Source organism: Triturus cristatus, chromosome 3_1, assembly GCF_964204655.1.
Source record: "Triturus cristatus chromosome 3_1, aTriCri1.1, whole genome shotgun sequence".
NCBI lineage: Eukaryota > Metazoa > Chordata > Amphibia > Caudata > Salamandridae > Triturus > Triturus cristatus.
Window position 1 is genome coordinate 756,245,238 of NC_140583.1, and position 20,041 is coordinate 756,265,278.

The 20,041-nt window shown below is 44.9% G+C and overlaps 1 protein-coding gene across 2 annotated transcripts in view; it reads right to left on the reverse strand.

The window, feature by feature from the left end:
* Positions 1-20,041, reverse strand: part of TOLLIP (toll interacting protein) — a 234,345-nt gene that overhangs the window by 75,175 nt on the left and 139,129 nt on the right. For both annotated transcript variants that reach the window (XM_085644910.1, XM_085644911.1), the window contains exon 4: positions 9,319-9,471. In XM_085644910.1, coding sequence (XP_085501036.1) covers positions 9,319-9,471 — 153 coding nt within the window. The remainder of the gene's footprint in view (positions 1-9,318; positions 9,472-20,041) is intronic.

The following is a 20,041-nucleotide window of genomic DNA, read 5'->3' on the forward strand; positions in this document are numbered from 1 at the left end:
TTGAACAGAGTCTCTGCAACAAGAGGGATTCTACAAGGAAATCATACTCTTCCTGCTGAACATGGGAGTTAGACATTGTGGAACGTGGCAGCCTGTGTAGAGCCTAGAGGTGAGTGCAGTGGCGACTTTAAAGACAACACAGAAGGTTCGGTGAGAGGAGAAGGAGGAGGAGGGAGGGAGGGAAGGAAGGATGACGATCAGCAGGTGGCACAGGAGAGGTAGCTCTGTCATGTCTCTTAGGCCTTTTGGAAGTGGTAATTCCAGTAGTTTGATGGCCTCCTCAAAAGTAAACTTCCTCTTATGAGAACAGAGTCTTTTGGCAGCTGTGGAGGCTTCGTCAGGATCCAGCAAGTGCCTGGCTGGATATGGATCTGCTGCTACCGAGCATAAAGAGGTTACTGCAGCCATTCGATGATTCGCTGTACGAAGTCTTCGGAAGCTGCAGAGGAGATTCTGGTGGAAGAGGGTCTAGATGGAATAAAAGAATGTCACCCAGCGGAGGGCGTCAAGCTCGATCTCTGCACCACATGCTCTGGGTGGGTTGGGCTCAGTGCTGAACTTGCCCTCGACTCAGTGTTTTGATGCAATCAGCCTCAGCTCCGAAATCTTCAGCTGCACCCCTTTGGAATCAGAGGGTGGGTGAAGGTGTGCCTTCAAATTCAGCGCCGAAGCAGCGGACGAGGCTCTGTGCTTGGACGTGGACTTCAGTGTAGAGTGTGGAACGGGCGTCAGGTCCATCTTGGAATAGCGAGGTCAGCCATGGCTAGAAGGCAGTGGTACACCAGAGACCTCATGGGTGGCATGTAAGCTTGGGGCTGGTGCCTCTAGGTGGTAGTAAGGGAAAAATCAGTACTCACTGCAGTCTTTTGTTGCTGCTGGGCCGACGAAGGCTCTTCGGACTTGACATCTGCACTGGAGTTAATGCTTTCCGGAGAGAAGGCTGTCTCCATTTCGAGCATCTACCTCTTGAATATCAGACTTCAAGCTCTTAAAAGATGTCCAGAGTGTCTTCTGCCTCTCGTCAAAGTGTCATGGTGACAGAGGCAAGGACATGAGCGCATCGGTTCACAAGAGTCCTTTTGTTACTTAACGCAACATAGGCCGACCAGGAGTCCTCTCGGTGGTCAGAGAAAAACAGATTGCAGACTTTGTGGAGGTCAGACCTTGGGTACTTGACCTGGTAAGTAGGACAAAATCAAAATGGAGTCCTGTCCATCACTGGGACATTCTCAACCCGGATGGTGGGAGTAGAGTTGTAGTAACCAACATGGAGTAGCATAGAACGCGACGGTTGAAAACAGATAAGATCCAGGATCATTTTGTAGAAACCGACTAGGGGACAGATTCAAGGGCAAGGCGAGAACACCACATGGCATTGAACAGGAGCTCATGACATCACATCTGAACCTGATGGCAGAGCAAAATCAATCTAACAATGGAGCAGGAAGCCCATGCGCAATACCACTAATAGGTGGAGTCAGTAGGTCCTGTGACTGGAAAAGCCTTCCTTTGAAGAAAAGCAAGTTGTACACATCCAAGCCAAACATTAGACGGCAAAAGTATGCACTGCAGGTGCATCCACAGCCACAAACAGTTACTTACCTTTGGTAACAATCTTTCTGGTGGATATTTAGTATTCCTGCCTACTCCTCACATGTGATTATCCCCAGGCACCAGACTGGATAAGGAAACCTTTCAAAGTTTCCCTATGGAGGTACTGGCTCCATCTTGGCCCTGTAATTGATGCCAGAGTGAAGCCACTTGTGCCAGTTCCCCATTAAATATTTCCATGCACTGAAAGGAGAGACAAGTAAGAACACATCAACTGTGTGGCACAGCATGCACCAACTGAACTGGAACAGTTTGTTAGTGCCGGTCTTCAACCATCCTTCAGAAAAGGGAAGTGGGCGGAATTAGTGATGAATATGGAGGCAGATAGAGCATCCACCAGAACGATCATGATTTAAGTTAAGTAACTTTTTCTTCTGATGGATACATTTACCTGCAGTCCTCTCTTGTTGAAAAGCAGTACCACCTCCCAAGTTGTGGGTCTGAAGGAGTGGGTACACAAGGAAATCAAGGAGCACCAAACATGTAAAATGGTCAACCTAGCTCACCTCGGATTCCAAGCAATAATGTTTAGCGAAGGTGTGAAAGGAATCCCATGTGATCTCACAACAAAATCTCAGCCACAAGAATAATCCTTGAAAGTGCTGAAGTGGAAGACTTGACATGAGTGGAGGGAGCTTGGATTTTCCTAGGCGATTCGTTTTTTGAAGGGATCCAACATTTCTAAACACAGTATGATCCAGTGAGACAATGTCCTCTTCTGGACTGCCGTGACCTTTTTACAGCCTGCAAGCTGCACAAAGACCTGGTCATTTTTATATCAGACTTCTCTATGATGTTCCGGTAATCTGTCCTCCTTGGCGTAATGATGTGGCGGGTGCACCGCGCTAAGGAAATGGTCACAAGAAAAGTATGTATGCGAGTAAGAATATGGTATTTCCATAGCAAAAACCTAGACAAACTGCATTGGAGTGCTGCACATGGTATGTTTGGCGAATAATAAGAGAGAAAGCCGAGTTGTGGACTTTTCATGCATTGTGTTGCAGTATTTGTTAAAGAGGTGAATCTTCAACTAAATTGGAGCAGAGTTAGGGTGATCCTGATGGATATAGCGATATTGTTACAGATCCTTGGTGCATAGATGGAAAAGGCCTGTTCTCTTGTTTATTCTTTTTTAAACTTCTTAGTCTGCAATGTAATGATGGTCCTGGCTTCAGGTGTGCCAACCACCAAAGATGGCGTGCTTGTCTGAAAGGTAAGTGGGGCTGATGGTTGTGATGGCTTTGGAAATGATGCAGCTGGTTTTGAAGATGGCGTGGTCTCACAAGAGGAGCCAATGGAGTTCCATGAGAACAGGGCCGGCTTTTACTCTGATGGCATCCGGGGGTGACAATCTTCTTTGGCGCCCCCCCCCCCCCCCCCTTCATCCTGTCCCCCCATGACCTCCTCAGAGTCCCTGACTTCCACCCGGCAACAGTGCCGCTCGTCTCTCCATAGCCCCTTTCTCACATACATTTCATTTGTTTTGAAGCGCTGGTAAAAGCTGGCTTTACTAATACACTCGGATATCCACATAAAATACAGATCTGTTCTTTTCAGTAGGCATATTAACCCTCTGCACTACTTTATGGAGAGTCAAAACTGCCAATAGACAAAACCTAGATCTTTCTCTCTAACAGGAACATTAATCACAAGAGTTATTTTGGCATTTTAATTGCTGCCTGCAAGCTAGATGCACAGGGAACTCTGCAGCAGGTGCTTTTAAATTGTAAGTAATTGCTAAACACAGTGCCTTGCCCATCCCCATTACAGGTCAGCACCCAGTGCAGCCGCACCGGTCTCTCCACCCTAAAGATGGCCGTGAATCAGGGGGTGATGTGACCATGTTTCTTCATGCCCTCAACGAGACACGCTGCGGTGCTGTAGGGTACCCTAAGGGGTGCCCGTGTGGAGTCTGGGTAGCCATGAAGTAGGGCATTATTAACATCAGATCCTAGAGTACAAGGATTTGAACAACAGTTCTGAAGTTGGTTTCTACAAAAAACTGTTTTACTTTGTGTAAAGGAGAGAGCTGGTACCCGCCATCGTTGTTGTTTTGGTTATGTGTTCCTTGAGTCTTAAAAGTCAGTAAATGTGACTGCCAAAGAGAGCACCCATAAAAAAGTAAAAACAAGATTCATATTCCACGGGGGCATTACAAACGATGTAGGAAGAAACATGTGTCAGTCCTTTTAAAAACCGGATAATCATCGGGGGCTGATCTGAAAGGCAGAGAAATACTAAAGGCAGTTGTTTATCATTTGACAGTGCCGACTGCTTAACCAAGTGTGACTAATAACAGAGCAAAACAAAAGACTTCTGATGGGCATGGTTTCAAAGGGTATAAATTCTGCCTCACACACAATGTGGCAAATCGGTGTTTAGTCTGGAAGATGGAAGAGTTTGTGTAGAGGCAATGAGCTGACAACAGGCTAACCACCTTCAGTGACAGATGGAAGCAGATCAGGGGTTCGCTTAATGTCCAGGCATGAACTGGAAGATTCTGGAGCTTGGGGTGCAGAATATGTCCCTCCTACTGAGAGAGGATGTCCAACATTAGAGGTACCTCCGGGGCATAGGGAGAGTTGCATGGGGTCAGTGTAGCACACCCTTCTCAGCCAGTCTGAAGGACAAGAATGGCTTGGACCAGATCCTGATAAACCTACCTCATAAACCCCAGCAGACCGATCAGGCTGAGAACCACCAGGAGTGCAACTCAAATCCCCACCCGAAATATCAGAATCTTAACCAGAATATCCCAGATCCTCTGAGGCGGAGGGAAGGCTGTTAAGGATTGGCTGTCCAGTACTGGCCCTAATCAAGCAGCAGTGGTGATGTTGCATGCAGGTAGTCCGATATCTGAACTGTTCTGGCCTTGATCAGCAAGTTGTCTAAGTACAAGAACACAAGGTTCCCCGACCTTCAGATTAGTTGCAGTCACCAACAGCACCTTTGTAAACATTTGTGGTGTCAGTTTTGAATAAGAAGACTGCAACTGGGCAATTAGTAGTCTTGTGGATCCTTCTAGGAAACAGATACCTCCTGTGCAACTGCTGATGAGTATGTGGAAAAGTGTCCTGCAAAGTCGAGGGACACCATTCAGTATTCTGCTTTCAGTGACTGAAGAACCTGAGCAAGTGATAGTATCATAAGAAAGGAACAAGTTTAAGATGCTAAGATTTAGACAAAGAGAAAAGACCGCTGTCCTTCTTTGGAAACAGAAGATACAGAGAGTAGCATCTTTGTCAATTTCCTGCTTAGGGACCAACTCCACCACTTCTTCGTACAGCAGGGCTGACAGTACCTGCTGCAGACCATGGGATCCTTTGAAAAGAGGAGTGGGGGGGGGAAGGGGTAGTAGCCTGTTAGAGGGGTCAGGCATACACCTTTTCTACAATTTGCAAGACCCATTAGTTTGCTGTTATAGCCTTCCAGGGCTGTGATAGGGAGGATACTCTTTCCAACGAGCCATATTTGCTCCTTCAAGGAGCAGCCAAATCAGCTAGCTGAGGATGGGATTGATTACCCTTATCCTTGCCTCTGTCTTTTTATTGTCAAAGCAGCTGGCTCTGTTGCTATACTAGCTTGGAAGACTGGTGGAAGCTGAAGTATCTGAAAAGCTTCGAAACTTTTAAAACTGCCTGCGGTCCCAGGCTGGGGACCGAAGGCCCAAAGTAAAGGCTGCCGCTCTTCAAACATTGAAATTCTCCAGGGCAGCGTCAGACTGGTCGCAGAAGAGAGGTGCCCCATAGGGCATGTCCATTAATGTTGGCTGCGTATTACCACAGAACGCAGTTGACCTGATCCAGGTATGCCTTCAAAGTGTCACAGAAGTGCCCAGGCCCTGGCCACGAAGTCCAATGTGTACAGTCAACATTTTTGCATTTCCCATCTACTGTGGCTGAGCAGAAAGTCCTTGAAACCAAGGAGAGGGGGCTCTCACACCAAAGGGATGGAGCACCCAGTAACTGATAGGTTAAAAAAGTTTTCCCTTTGGATGAATCAAATGTTGAACATTTACCATTAACACAATACCACCTGTAGAACACAAAATGTACACAGAAACTTGATAATTGAGGCACTTATAGATCAACCACAGTCTCATAAAAATATCAATGTTTTTTAATCATTATTACAAATACATAAATATGAACTACCCATATGTGTTCAATTACATTAAAATTCATCAAAGTTCATATGTAATCAGCAAAAAACATCTCCTCTTTTGATGTTGTAGAGACAACCCACATTTTAGTGATCATCGTATCACGGCATTGAGAGTGACAAGAATATACTCCAACTGAGTGCAGTTGCACCGGTGAGCATTGAGACTTGATAAGTCCATCAGATGAACATTAGGAGAATGGAACTTTGATTGATATGAATGTATGGTATTTATAAACATGGCATGAATAGATGATTGTTGCACTTATATTTCCTAAACAAGCCTCTGTAGTGAAAACATATGTTTTTGATAAAAAACACAATTTAAAAAAAAAAACAATGCTATATGGGAATTGTTGAATGTTGATAATTTGCTTCATGGCTTTTTAATTCTTGTATCTTTTGTCTAGGCAAATATGTGATTTGGCCTTTTTAAGTTGAGGAAGATAAAAAGTATTGTCCTGAAGAAGGTGGTATCTATTGACATTATACCATCGAAACGTGTCGACGCCTATATAGGTGGTTAAATTTGGTGAAGTCAGCAAACAGTTTTAGACAGGGAATTTAGACCCATGCTTGATGCTGTCTATGCAAATGTCCAAATTAACGGTTTAAATGACAGTGTATTGTCTTTTTTCTGTATTCTTCCTTTTTTATGTTGGTCAATGATTTTTGATATGTACATGTTTTAATTTGGTTAAATGTTTTTTGCTGATTACATATGAACTTTGATGAATTTTAATGTAATTGAACTCATATGGGTAGTTCATATTTATGTATTTGTAATAATGATTAAAAAACATTGATATTTTTATGAGACTGTGGTTGATCTACAAGTGCCTCAATTATCAAGTTTCTGTGTAAATGTTGTGTTCTACAGGTGGTATTGTGTGAATGGTAAATGTTCAACATTTGATTCATCCAAAGGGAAAACGTTTGTAACCTATCAGCCGCTGAGCAGAAAGTACCAGAATTCTGTTTAGCACAGGATGAGGCTTGCACCTTTAGACTTCCAGCTGACAGATGAATAGAGAGTACAGTTGATCTCCAGGTGCTGATATGTACAGTCTAGATCTCAGGAGGTTCAAGTTGGGGCTGAGGTAGGTTTGCACAATGACAACTTCACAGGCTTGAGCAAAGCAGTGTTAATTGGTAGCAAAGTCTCAAATGAAAGTGCAGCAGGCTGCAGACCCTTGCCAAAATGTTAGCCCTAGATGCCACTGTTGGTAGGGGCAACTGCAACAAATCTGCTGCATGGAAGGCAGTTACTTGCAGAGAGGCTGGTCCTGGTGGACACTCCATTTCAGTCTTGTGGCAAGTGTTCGGTACACTAGCATTTTGTGAGGCCAGGTTGCCAACAGTGTCCAAAAAGGTAGGCAGTAGCAAAATGGCTACTTCACTGCTGCTGACTGTATCATGGGACACTGTTTCAAGTATGTGAAAATGGTCCATGTTGGAGCAAAAGAGGTCAACCATAGCTTGCCAGTAGCGCTAGCGTGAAGAGATGTCAGGCTGAGACCCAAGCTTACATATAGACTCCAAATATCCTCTGAGCTCACCGACTAGCCCTCATTAGGATAGTCTGTGACTTAGAATGTGGATGTGTGGCCACTGGCTTGGATGGTGGCACGGTGTCAATGGCATGGAGGATGGTGCTGGAGGCGCTACCAGAGTCTCGGGGTCAGAATGGCTACACTCAGCGCCAGGGGGGCTCTCGGAGGAGTAACAGTAGGGTTGCATGGCAACAGGGAAGAACCCAGCGGTGGGAACCCATATGGAACACTAAAAGGTCTAATGGGGCCTAGTGATTCAGAGGGGGACCTCGCCTGAATATCTCTATCACAACCTGGCGGTAAAATGGGTATGTTGGTACACAGGAGCGAGAAATTCTACTTAGGCCAAAGCCCAAGGACCGCCATATTTCTCACCTGGAAGCATCTGTTTTGGTAAACAAGTCAAGTCTGAACACAGGTCATTATCTCTTCAGCTTAAAAGACATTCTAGGTCTTTGTGCAGCACTCTTACATGATCTTCTTAACCATACCAGCTGAGCTTACCAAATTGCTGACTGAGAAAGGCTGGGCAGGTGTTCTGACAGTTGAACACTGTTCTGCCTACCCTAAAGAACATTGTCTGAGCTTCAAAGAATATGGGGTCTAGTATCTCTTAATGACTGCCTGCACTATCACAGAGATGCTTGTCCAAGTTGGCTGTACTGTGAAACAAATGGAGATGGGAAATGGTTAGTTTCTGAAATCTAAGGGGACTCCAATTAGATAAATTTTAATTCAGCAGTGAGTTCACAAATTCAGTACATATAATTTAGAAATGTGGGGCCATTTATCCTCTGCACCCCTTTCTTTGGCCATCCAAAAATTCACAACCCACGAGCAAAAGCGAAATTTGGTTCTCCCTTTCACGTTTACAAGGAACAAATTCCTTCCTTCTTTTCTACACGATATGGCCTCCACCTCCGCACCTAGTCCCCATCATCCCCTTTCATTCCACATTTCATGACTGCAATCCACATTTCAAAATTTTTAGATTTCTGGTCTGTATTTAGTTTAGGCTAGAGCTGGTGAGATCAGTCGGCCCTAAACTATTCAGAGGCTGAATGACTGCAACTGCCATGAAAATACTGAGCCTTTATCAAGTTCTACAACTCATCTGATCTGATATAGGATTATGCTGGAGCAGACAGAGTTTCTTTTAAGAGATTAGGACGAATAGAACTTTAAGGAAATGCCACCATTCTCAAACACAGAATGTGTATGAGTAGAGTGGTCTCGGTCCTCTACATTTCAGTTAAATTGGCAATGCAAACAGTGATGTGTCTGTTAGTTAAGCACAGAGAAGGAATGCTCCAAGATGAACCCTGAAAAGCAATACATGCAACTTTGCACTGGACATCAAAGTAGCATAACAAAGCAGTTGTATTCAGAGAGCACAAGTTGACCCCCTAAAGTTTTCGTGGCACTATAAAATCGATAACAGATGTTTAGTATTACCTAACTGATATGCTTTCGTTTTATTGAACAGGAAGGATGGAAGGCTGATTGGATTCCTGGGAATCAAATCTTTGACCAATAGGATAAAACTATGAGCCCCTGCAATGGATTCATCAGTCCACACACGGAGGAGTACTCAAACATTTACATCTTTGAAAAGCATAACTAGACTCCATGTTTTCATTCAGCTGCTGATGACTAATATGTTTTGACTTATATTAGTAGTTACTAACTTTAGGGGTGTATGGATTTTGTGGGTAACAACCCAAGGTACTTTAGGTACATCTTTCAATATGCTAGTAATCTGGATCTTGTACTAAGACAATGGAATGTTTTGATACAAAACAGATGCGAACGATCCGTACCTGGCTGCAGTTATTTAGATATCCTTATCCTAGTCCCAGAAGTTCCGAATAGGCCCTCCAACTGTTCAACACTCTTATAAAATTGGGGAAAACAGATGGATAGAGCAGTCACACCAAGTCAAAATGAGAAACATATCCTGTATGCGAAGCCCAGACCTTTTCCATACACTTACCGTGTAGGACATGACAAGGTTTATCATCCCTTCTTTGTCATCACCCTGCCTTCCGCTCAAGCTGTACCACTCATCTTCCACCTTGCCTTCCTTGAGCGATTCTGGTACAGTAATATGCGTCCACGCAATACGATCATCCATTGAAAAGGCTCGCTGAGTGAGGGGAGAAAAAGCACAATTAGTGATGCAGTTCTACTTAGTAAAGTCCTCTCAAATTGAGATAAATATTCTATGCTCAAGAAATTAAAACTCCATGCTCACACTTAACAAAAGGAAACAATTCCCCTCACCTTAAAACAGGATTTTCATCTTTAAATACAAGAACAAGCTTCTAGTCATCAAAAGCAGAGGAATGACATGAACTAGAGTGCTTTGCATCTTAAAAAATCTTGGGGCTGAAATAATAAAAGCCACAGCTCTGAGCAAGGATACTAAAAGCACAGATCTCGTGTGCATACTCGGGTGCAGTCCACAACCGCCTTTCTCAGTTAATACCAACGAACACACAACTGCAGCATATAATGTGGTTTTATAGAGAAAGACTAGAATGTGGACATGGTTGTCGACAAAAGACCTATAGGTTAATGGTAGTCAAATAAATGGTAAATAAATAAAGTACCAGGACCTTTATACCCATTGCATTGTAATATGCTGGGAAAACATCACAAAACATAGAAAGCTAGGAGGAGTGATAACTTAGGCCAAACAAAGCATCAGGTGACTTGATAACAAGTAAGGTTCCACGTTTTATGTTTTTACAGTTTAATACAGACAGAATTTTTTTTGTGATATCTGTATTTATTTTTAAATGTGAATAAAAACAGAAATTCGGATGTTTTTTGAGCGATTTTAAACGCTGCCAGTCATGATTTCCTGGCCAATAGTTTTGCAGATAAGTACGAGGAAAAAAGAAAGTTTAGTCAGAAGGGTTAAAAAGCAGTAGATCTCCCAAAGGTTGATACTAAAATGTGGATGTTTTCATAGAAGTGCATTGATTTATCATCTGAGGGTGTTCATATCATTGAAACCTCGCAGGAATTCAATAAAAAGCGCATATTTATCAGTTAGATAAATGTTTTTTTCACAAAACGCAAAATAGATATGGAAAAACTTAGATAAAATTAGCAAGATATAAAAAATGGATAAATACAGATGGAAATGTCAAAAAATGAAATAAGCATAAAACCGGGAGCTCTAATTATAAAGGAATCTTAGCACAGGGGCTTGGCGCTCACATGGAACGGACGTGCCTGGCCGCCGAGAACTGCCATTAAACTTGTTACCCGGTGCCACAGGCTATTGTGAAACAGCACCCCGGAAAGCCGGTGGTGAGGAGGCTGGCTGGCCTATAGCGGAGTGGGTTGCTGCAAACAGCCAGAGCGGGTGAAAAGAAACTCATGTGGGCAGCCTCCAAAAATGGCGGCCGCACGATGCTAGCGCCCTAGTGACTGCCGCAGTGTGTGGCAGCCAGGGTGAAGATCAGACACCCCTGATGGTCCTGCCTCACCATTCGGACTCCTGAGGACCAAGTGTACGGATTGGCAGGAGTAGCCCCACCCGTGCCTGTACTCAAAACATGGGTTGCACCTGAGAGATGCCCTGGGGGGAGAGGAGGACACACACGCACCTGCAGGCCTATGGCAGGTGGGGTGGGAGGTGGTGGGGTAAGTCACAGGGAGGTGCCGGCTCACAAGGTGGATAGAACAGCATTATGGAGAATGGGCAGCAAGACACAGTGGAGCACAGGGGAGCCCTTGATTGCTGGCTCCCTAAATAGTACAGAGGCATGGGAGCTCTCACTGGCACACTAACCCCCCAGAGACATGGAGGTCAGGATTCACTGTGTACAAGTACTCATTGCAGGAGGAAACTAGGCCAAGAGCAGCAACGCCAGAGCTGGGTAGTGGAGTTTGAAAATGAACTCCACAGTGAGTAAACATCTCCCTCCTGGGTAAAGTTAGAGCTCGCCTGCACCGCACTGGGGGAAGACAGCTACAATCACTTGCACTATTATAACAGAGGCACATGTCCCGCCAGCTATAAAAAGATAGCCGACAGAGTGTTTTTGGGCCCAGATGCGCTGTCAAAATATATGCTAGCTGTCGGGGGACAGATCCCTAGGCAGAAGAACCAATGTCCTCAGGAGCGAAGAGTGAGCCTTTCCTCTCCCCTGAGGTACAGTCACCTCTTGCCAAGTAAGGCACACCGAAGGATAGACTAGTACCCATAGGGAGCGAAGAGACGAAGTAGGACCACCAAGAGAATCTTCAATCAAGTCCAGCAGGAAGATGGGGTGGACCTGTAGGTAGTGTAACCCCTCAGAAATAGACAACAAGAGACAAAATGAGAAGGTTTAAAGGAGACTAGTCTCCTAAGGCGAGGGTATAGACGTACTATAAATCAAAGAACACAGGTTGTATACTTTCACATACTCACTTAATTGCTTGTATTCCACATAAATCAGGTCTCTTCTGCAAAACGATGGGAGAAGGGCAAAACGTAATGCTCCAGGCTGTGAGCGTTTAAGTTCAACAGAACAGTTCAAAGGCATACGTCTGCCAAGAGTCAAAATCTCAAGATACAGAACTGGAAGCACTTCTATACAAAAATTCATCCACAGGAGGCCAGAGTACACACACGCTCTATTTCAAGCATAGAGCACACAGGAGTTGAAGTTGGAGCGAGCAGAAGCAAGCGGCAATAATGTATCCGCTTTGTTCCGTCTTCGCGATAATAATGAAAAATGTTTTAAAAAGAATGAAAGGTGAAAGACGCGCTGAAACTACAAAACAACAAGCATTCGCAATGCAATAGGTCTCGCATTTACGCGAGTTGGAGCTATTGGCATTGTAAATGACAATGCGTTTTATTTAGGATTCAAAAACCAAAACATAAATAAAAGGCATTGTCATTTACGTCAATAGCTCAAACTCACGTAAATGCGAGACCTGTTGCATTGCAAATGCTTGGTTTTTTTTGCATCTTTTATATAGCGCGAACTCGACCTGAAGGTATTCGAGCGCTGTACATGAGCACCGTATTCACATACATATTCAGGCACGGGGAGATTAAGTGATTTGCCCCGAATCACAGGATGTGGACGCGACCTCGAGGTTCGAACCCTGGTTTCCTGCACCAAAGTCGGCAGCGCAGCCGACGGATCACATCCCCTCCCTGGCACATATGTCCTTTGTTTGCTGGATTTTGGAGCAGGGCAGAACCATTCATTGGGGACAAAGTAATTCACTTCAGGGGCAAATAAGGTACAGTTATACTCAGGGTCGAACTATCAATAGTACAGCGCAGGGATGTATTTTCTATTGGTGCAAATGCACCAGGCCCAGCGGTCTAAGTACTCCACTGAGGCCTGATAAATGCTGTATTTCACGGTTCACAGAGTGACTATGGGGCCCTTTCCTTCCTTACGTTAGGGCACATGACACAGTGGCTACCGACTGGCATAGCCGTGTTAGAATCACAAAGATCCAGTGGTGTGAAGGGCCCGCTTCACCCAAATTATATATGTTTTAAACCGGGGGATGTTGGACTTTGTTAATTTCCTGCATTAGGACATATTGAAGGCTAAAAACATACCCTGGCTATCTCATATCAAAGCCTTAATATATCATATAGGCCTGCCGCAACTCTGGGAGACTCCAGGGGTAAGCTGTATAGCGGTACAGAAAAAGGAGTTGCTAGCCTTACTTAGACAGCATAAACTAGCTTTGCTATACCGCTCACAGTCTGTGGGTAGGTTGACCACAGACTTCTTGCAAGTTAAGCTGGTACCCAGCAGGGAGGAGTTTTTAGACCTGATTCAGCCCCCTATTGCAAAAAAGTTATATATTCAGTTAAGGTATGGTTGCCTTCCAATTGGGGAACTGACCTGCAAATGGGCAGGGAGAGGTGAGGGAGTTTGCCCGGGTTGCAACGAATCTAAAGAAGATCTAGCCCACATTTTATTTTTTTGTCCCGCCTACAAGGAAATACGTAGATCTTGGCTTGTGCCACTATGTAGAAATTTAGGCTTAAAACATTGTGCGCAAGCATGCAGGATATTACGTTATGATACCTCACCTCCTATTGTGTTCACTGTTTCCCGCTTTTTACATAGTATGTGGCGAAGGAGGTCCGCCCTCACTAATTAAACATAAAATTGCTAGTTTTTAATAATGATGCGTAAATTTCATCTTTGATAACTGCTGTTTAATAACTTTTTACCTTGTATGTATAATTATTTATGTTTTATCTTGTATGTACATATTTTATCTGTGCTTTTATGGTCATCGACCGAAATAAAGCTATCAAAGTAAGTAAATATTGCACCTCTAGGCCAGAAGCTGGCTTTACCCATTCCATTAGAATCAAACCAGTGCACAGCTGCCAAGCGTCTTTCTCCTATCATGTTTGACATCATTAGTAAGTCATTCATCAACACATTGCTTTCTGGGACGTGTAGTTCCACTTAGTTCGAAATGGTGACTGAAAAATCATAGCATGTTAGTACTGCCGGCTAAAACAATTTTTTTTTTTTTTAAAAGAATGGCTGATGATGTCCATTTTATATTGCTGCGTGGCCCTAAATACCGCCATACAAGTTACTGCTGCGGCAGCAGTGCTGCCACTGTAAGAAAGCGCGTCCTGTGTGCTCAGGGGTAAAATAAAGCGCGACCGGACGGAGCCCAGCCTGGCCCTTCAATGCAGCAAACACAGGATCAATTCGCCTCGAGAGAGGCAGCCCGAGCTCTCCAATCAGGCATGTGATGACAAGAGCAGCCCAGTGCAGAGATTGGGGAATGCAAGGGTCATATGTTTTCAATATCCCCTTCATCTTTTTTTTTTTTCATCTCCACCTCTCCGTCACTTGTCAGTGCTGCCCGACCGCAATCAATCAGTTATTTGTCAGCCCCTGTCAATCCGCCCTTGATTCATGTCAGCTTTTGTTGCTGATTACAAGCCTGGTGTGACTCGAAGGAAGAGAGAGCGGTGGAGGGGAGAGTGCCGAGAAGTCTCCTTTCAAAAGAGCCTTTCAATTTAAGGAAATAAATTGTTCTCAGAGTAAACATCAATTTGTATGCACACAAAAGGCGGACCTACTTCATTTAGCTCCGGCGACCCGGACAACCCCGTGCTGCACTCCCTCCCGGTGCCCAATTTTAATTAAGAGGGGGCACTCCTTTTATTTAGGAGGATTAAAAGTCCATATTTGTTAGGTGTTTACAATATTTCTCACGGTCTTGATGAAACGCTCTCTTTGGACTCTTGTGCGCGCGTGTGCGTTGTTTCTCCTTCATCTCACGGCCGTCAGTCAGCGTTGGCGCGGGAGGACTGTTTAAAAACAGATGAAGATTGACAACACGGAGCGGTGCTCGAATGCCAATACTGACAGGATGAACAAATGACTGCCCATGGATCAAAGGCAGGGCCGGGGCCATTCATTACGCCCCGAGTATTTCTGCACAATTACAGCCTTCTCACTTCGGCTATTATATTGATTGCCGATACCTCGAGCAGTTTTATCACCAGCAAACAACTTATTTGTTGTCAGTGACTGTGTACGCAACTCCTAGCCCCGGATGATTTGGGCGGGGGGAGGAGGGGGGGGGGGGGGGAGGGGGGTAAATATTTCCCGCAACAATATTTTCTGTACCATTGCCTGAATTGTTTTTAGGGACCGGCTTCTCCACCAAAGCGAAAACATACGGGGCAGAGGCCAGGAGGCAAATGTTTGTTATGCGACAACTTTCCCTTCTTCTCTGGGCGCAAACAAATAAAGCCGTCGTGCCTTGGTGAATTTGTTTACAAACCAGCTCATGTTGTGTGTGTCTTATGGGTTCCGTATGATTAAAATGTATATATTTTCTGCCTGAACACCCATAATAGTGCCTTAACAGGTCTGTAAGCACCGTGTCTTTCGGTTGCATACAGTCAACAAGGTTCAACACAAATAGGAGATTATGACATGACTGTTTTAGAAATCACGTTTTCTTTTTCCTGGCGGCCTGAGGTCACAGCAGAGCACTGGGAGGAGTCTGGGCTGAGACGGCGGCTCGGCTCAGCTGGAGCCGCCGCGCTGCAACAAGAATCGGCTTCCCGCGAGGAGGCAGCGTGGGAGTTCTGTGTGTGCTCTGCCAGCCCCGTAAATCCTTGTAAAACTGAGAAAGTCACCCTACGTTTACAAGGCGAAGCCGAGAAGCCCCCACATATGAACGCGGTAAGGAGGAGGGGGAGAGAACCGCAGGAAGAGTGTTGTGACCTGGAGGTGAGTTCTAATTTGAGAGTAACCGCCGTGTAGTGAAAGGAAAACAAGCCCGGCGGAGCGTGGCACGCGCGCGCTTGGGGGCGGGGAAGCGGACCCTTTGAAGTGCTCCCAAAAGGCGGATTGCATGGCGGCACGATGCGCGTGATTGTGCGCGTGCTAGCCATGCAATCCGCTTTTTGGGAGCACTTTTCAAACCCGCTTTCTATAGTCTCGCTTTGCGATCGCTTACGCGATAGCAAGGTCGAGACCTAAAAATGCAGTAGCGCAACCTTGCGCTTTTGAAGCAAACCAACCCGATATTAGCAGATCAGTCCCCGGGAGACGAACACAGCGCGTCCTCGCGCTTAATGACGGGAGTAGGGAAAGGAATGCAGCGCATCGGTGCGCGCACTGGCGGGAGAATCGAAGGGAACACAACGCGTACTCGCGCTCAATGGCGAGATTACCGGTAGCCACAGAGAAATCCTTAATGAGCTTCCAAGCAGTTCCAGGATTACAGATAGCTTCTAAGCAGATAACAGATGACAGGAGGAAATCAGTAACACTGATCTGAACAAGAGAGTGAACTCAGGGCGTATCCAAACACAGGAAAGGGCGTGGTCCTAGCAGGAAAGAAAGCCAAGCACCTGAGAACGGGGGCTGGCAGCTTATAAGCCATCTTGGTCACCTGACATTAGCCCAGTGCTGCATGGGAAAGCATACAACCAGCTACCTCTCTCAATGCATTATGGGAGTGGTAGTTTTCTATCATGAAACAGAGACAAGGTGCAGGAAGCCTGGCGGTTAACAGTAGGCAGAGGGGCAGGCTGTGTGGGGCCAATCCAGCCCAATGGGAGCATAGCTCCAGCAGCCCATCGCAGAACGAGAATCCCCCACACCCCAATCACAGGACTTGATGGCAACTGAGTCCCATAGCTAGCCAGACATGCTAGATAAAATACTGGTTGCCACTGAGAGCTCCAGAAAGACCCAGGAGAGGAAATAGATGCAGATGTAGACCAGAGGAATTTGGCAGAGAAAGTGTAACAACAAAGTGCAGACTTAGTGGACTTACAACCAAGTGTGGTCAATGTGGACACCGCAGTAACAAGTCTGTCACAACACTAAATACCTTGGAGCAAAGAGTGGATGATGCGAAAGGACACAATGGCAGGAATAATAAAGATACAGATCATGGGGATGCCCGAATGAGTGAGGGACAAGACATGGAATTGTACCTAGAGACATGGTTGGCAGAGAAGGTGTCCCCCGCAGGTGCTCACCAAGTTCTCTGCCCAGGACACAAAACATCAAGTTCCCTCACTTGTGGGTGCCCCGCCGACACCGGTGGTGGCCAATCTACTACACTATAAAAATAGGGACTTAATAATAAAACCGGTAAGACTTGCTGGCCCTTTCATGTTGCTGTGCCTAGCCACACTGAAGACCATGCTTGATGGGAAAACATTATTTTTCACGGATGCAGCAATGGCAAGGGATGAGCTGAAGGCTTACAGGGCAGAGGCCAGCGGCAAGCACTTTAAACCAAATCCTGCACCTAAAGCACAACGGGCCCCACGGCGAAGGCGGAAAACTGCCAAACTCCCTCTGAGGGAACAGAGGGAAGAAGGAAAAAAGGCGGCTCTGACGGAAATGTTGGCGATGGATAATCGTAAGCACAGGGGAAGACTCTACAGCCCCAAAGGCCTCCGGAGACGCTTGGCGCACGAACTAGAGACAATGGAGAACTCTTCACTGGCTATCCTCACACCGCGCTTGCCAGAAAACTTGTGACATTGAAAGCAAACACAGCAAGAGGATGATATACGTACACTGCCTTTATAACTGCAGGTGACTTTGGAGGGTGATCTGTGAAGTGAGGCAGGATGTGGAACACGAATGGAGTCCATGGATTGTTGATTAAGATTGCTAGATGTGTGCTTGGCACAATAAAATGTGTGGGCCATGCAGTGAGTGCTGGTGGCTTGGTTTGGGGGGGGGGGGGAGGGAGAGTATGCACTATATTCAATACTACGCCTCAATATCTTCTTACTCGAAGTCTTTAACCTTTAAGAAGGAATAGTTATGGACAGGTGCTCGTTGTTGACAGTCCTGGGGATTGGCAGTTGTGGGGAAGGTTTCCATGTTGTTAAATTATCACTCACCATATGGGATCGAATAGGAGCATCTCACAGGCAACTAGGGGGCATTCACAAATACTGCAGGGATGAAGGCTGGGAACTCTTTCTTAAGTGAAGGGGACACTAACACCTAGATGCGGAAATTATAAATTTAAATACACACTCTTGACATGGAATGTTAAGGGCCTGGGAACCGCGATCAAAAGGTTCAAGGTCCAGATCTATTTAGACAGGAGGAGATATAAAATAGTATTCCTCCAGGAATCCCATTTGGCAGAGCACAAAGTGGCAAGGCTACAAAGACACTGGTCTGGTCAGCTATATGCAACTAGTTACTCCTCATATGCCAGGGGAGCACTAATGGGGTAAAGCCAGGGGGTTACCAACTAGGCTACTAAGATCGATAAGTACCTGGAGGGCAGATATGTACTAATTTCAGTAGGCTTAATGGCCAGGACTTTACATTTGGTTGTATTTATGCCCTTAATGTGGGCCAACAAGTCTTCTTTGATCAATTGATAGTGAAACTGGCCCCAAAACAGCAGTGCCAAGACTGATTGGAGTGGGGGATACCAACTGTGTACTGGACGTTTCCCTCCCATATTCTCTGCCCCGGTAATCCAAATGGCAGGGACATTTGCAAAATGGCTCTAGGAGTGGAACCTGGAAGACGTTTGGCTGACGTGTCACGCTCATCACTGTGAATACTCTTACTTTGCAAACACATGAGTTATAGGTTCGATTAAATAGGTTTTTGGCTTCCAGACTGTTATCCTTAAGGATCACACATGCTGAATATCTGGGACTGACAATATCAGACCATTAGCCTTTACCCCTTATCTACACACATGAAAAAGGGCATGCCCCATCCTCCCCGATCACCATGTGGAGACTCCAGAGCACATTGCTCCTGGAAAACACTTTTCGGGAAGAGCGGAGGCAAGTTATTATCGATTATATTGAGGAGAACAAGGGTAAAGCCTCTTCCTTGGCAGTGGAATGGGAGGCATTTAATGTAGTGGTCAGAGGCCACTGCACTGGAGCAGTAGTGGCGGTCCGAAAAACACTAGAGACGAAACATACAGCTCTGGAGCATGCCCTTAAACAGCTGGAAAGAGAGGTGGTCATTAACTCAGATCACACAATACATTGCTGAGAGGGACAACTGTCATCCAAGTGAAGCGGCTCAAGAACTTTAGCTACAGGGAACATCTGGCACATCAACATGCAGAAAGCGACAAGTCTGGGTGACTTCTATTGTAGATTGTAATGTCGAACATAAGAGGGGGACTAATTATGCAGATTAAAAACTTACAGGGACACATCAGACATTCACAATATGAAATCAACAATGTTCCTCGAATATTATGGGCAGGTTGATATCCCGGTTTTATAAAATAATCCTCCATATGTTCACTCCACCATTACTTACTCTCAGAGTGAGATACTATAAAGCGCTGATAGTGTGATACCCCCATTCACAGTGGCTTGCGCATTGAGAATACAATGCCAATTCTCAATATGATTATGTTCGTGGGTAATGTGTTTGGTGAACAGTTAAATTGGTATTGCTACAAAGCATACTACGATTTGAGGCAACTGTGATGCGCTGAAATATGCAATGTTAACAATAGATATGACAAGTGCAATAATTGAGACAATTGATATCCTGTATTAGAATCTGCACTACCAGAATTAATGAGGTCATGCTTATGAAGATGTATATTATTAAAAGTAATAAACAGATAAAAAATAAAGGGAACAATAGCAAAATTGAACATCTATTTTCAAACTAACATCTAGATACTATGGCTTACACACTACAATGAGTCATCCATTCAAATGGTGCATCATTCTTGGATAAGCTCAAGAGATATAGCCAGTTATGTATGGGATACTAAAGTAACTGTACAAATATACTATGAACCATGACTTGTGAAAAATTGGTTCTTGAGGGGCAATAATATGGTAAGGAATGTATTGAGATCTGCAACTTTGCAACTTCTACCACTCTAAAGGCCTACCAGGTTATCAGACTTTCAATCAGATTAAAATAATCTTTTTTTTAAATGGCATTGTAAAGTGCATTTACTGTGGGCCACATAACATGTTACACACTCATGGTAACAGAAATGCTTCCAGTTGATTTACAAATGTATTTCCAACAACTGAAACTAGAACATCCATTAAGGTATAGAGGAGTGTGATGGGTTGCTCTGTGCAAGCAAGCAATGCTAAGAGCTCTGTCACATATCAGGAGAGCCAAGTAACTTCTTCATCCAAGTAATACTCTTTGAACCTACACATAAGGTTAGAAACTAAACTCTGGGGACAGAGATTG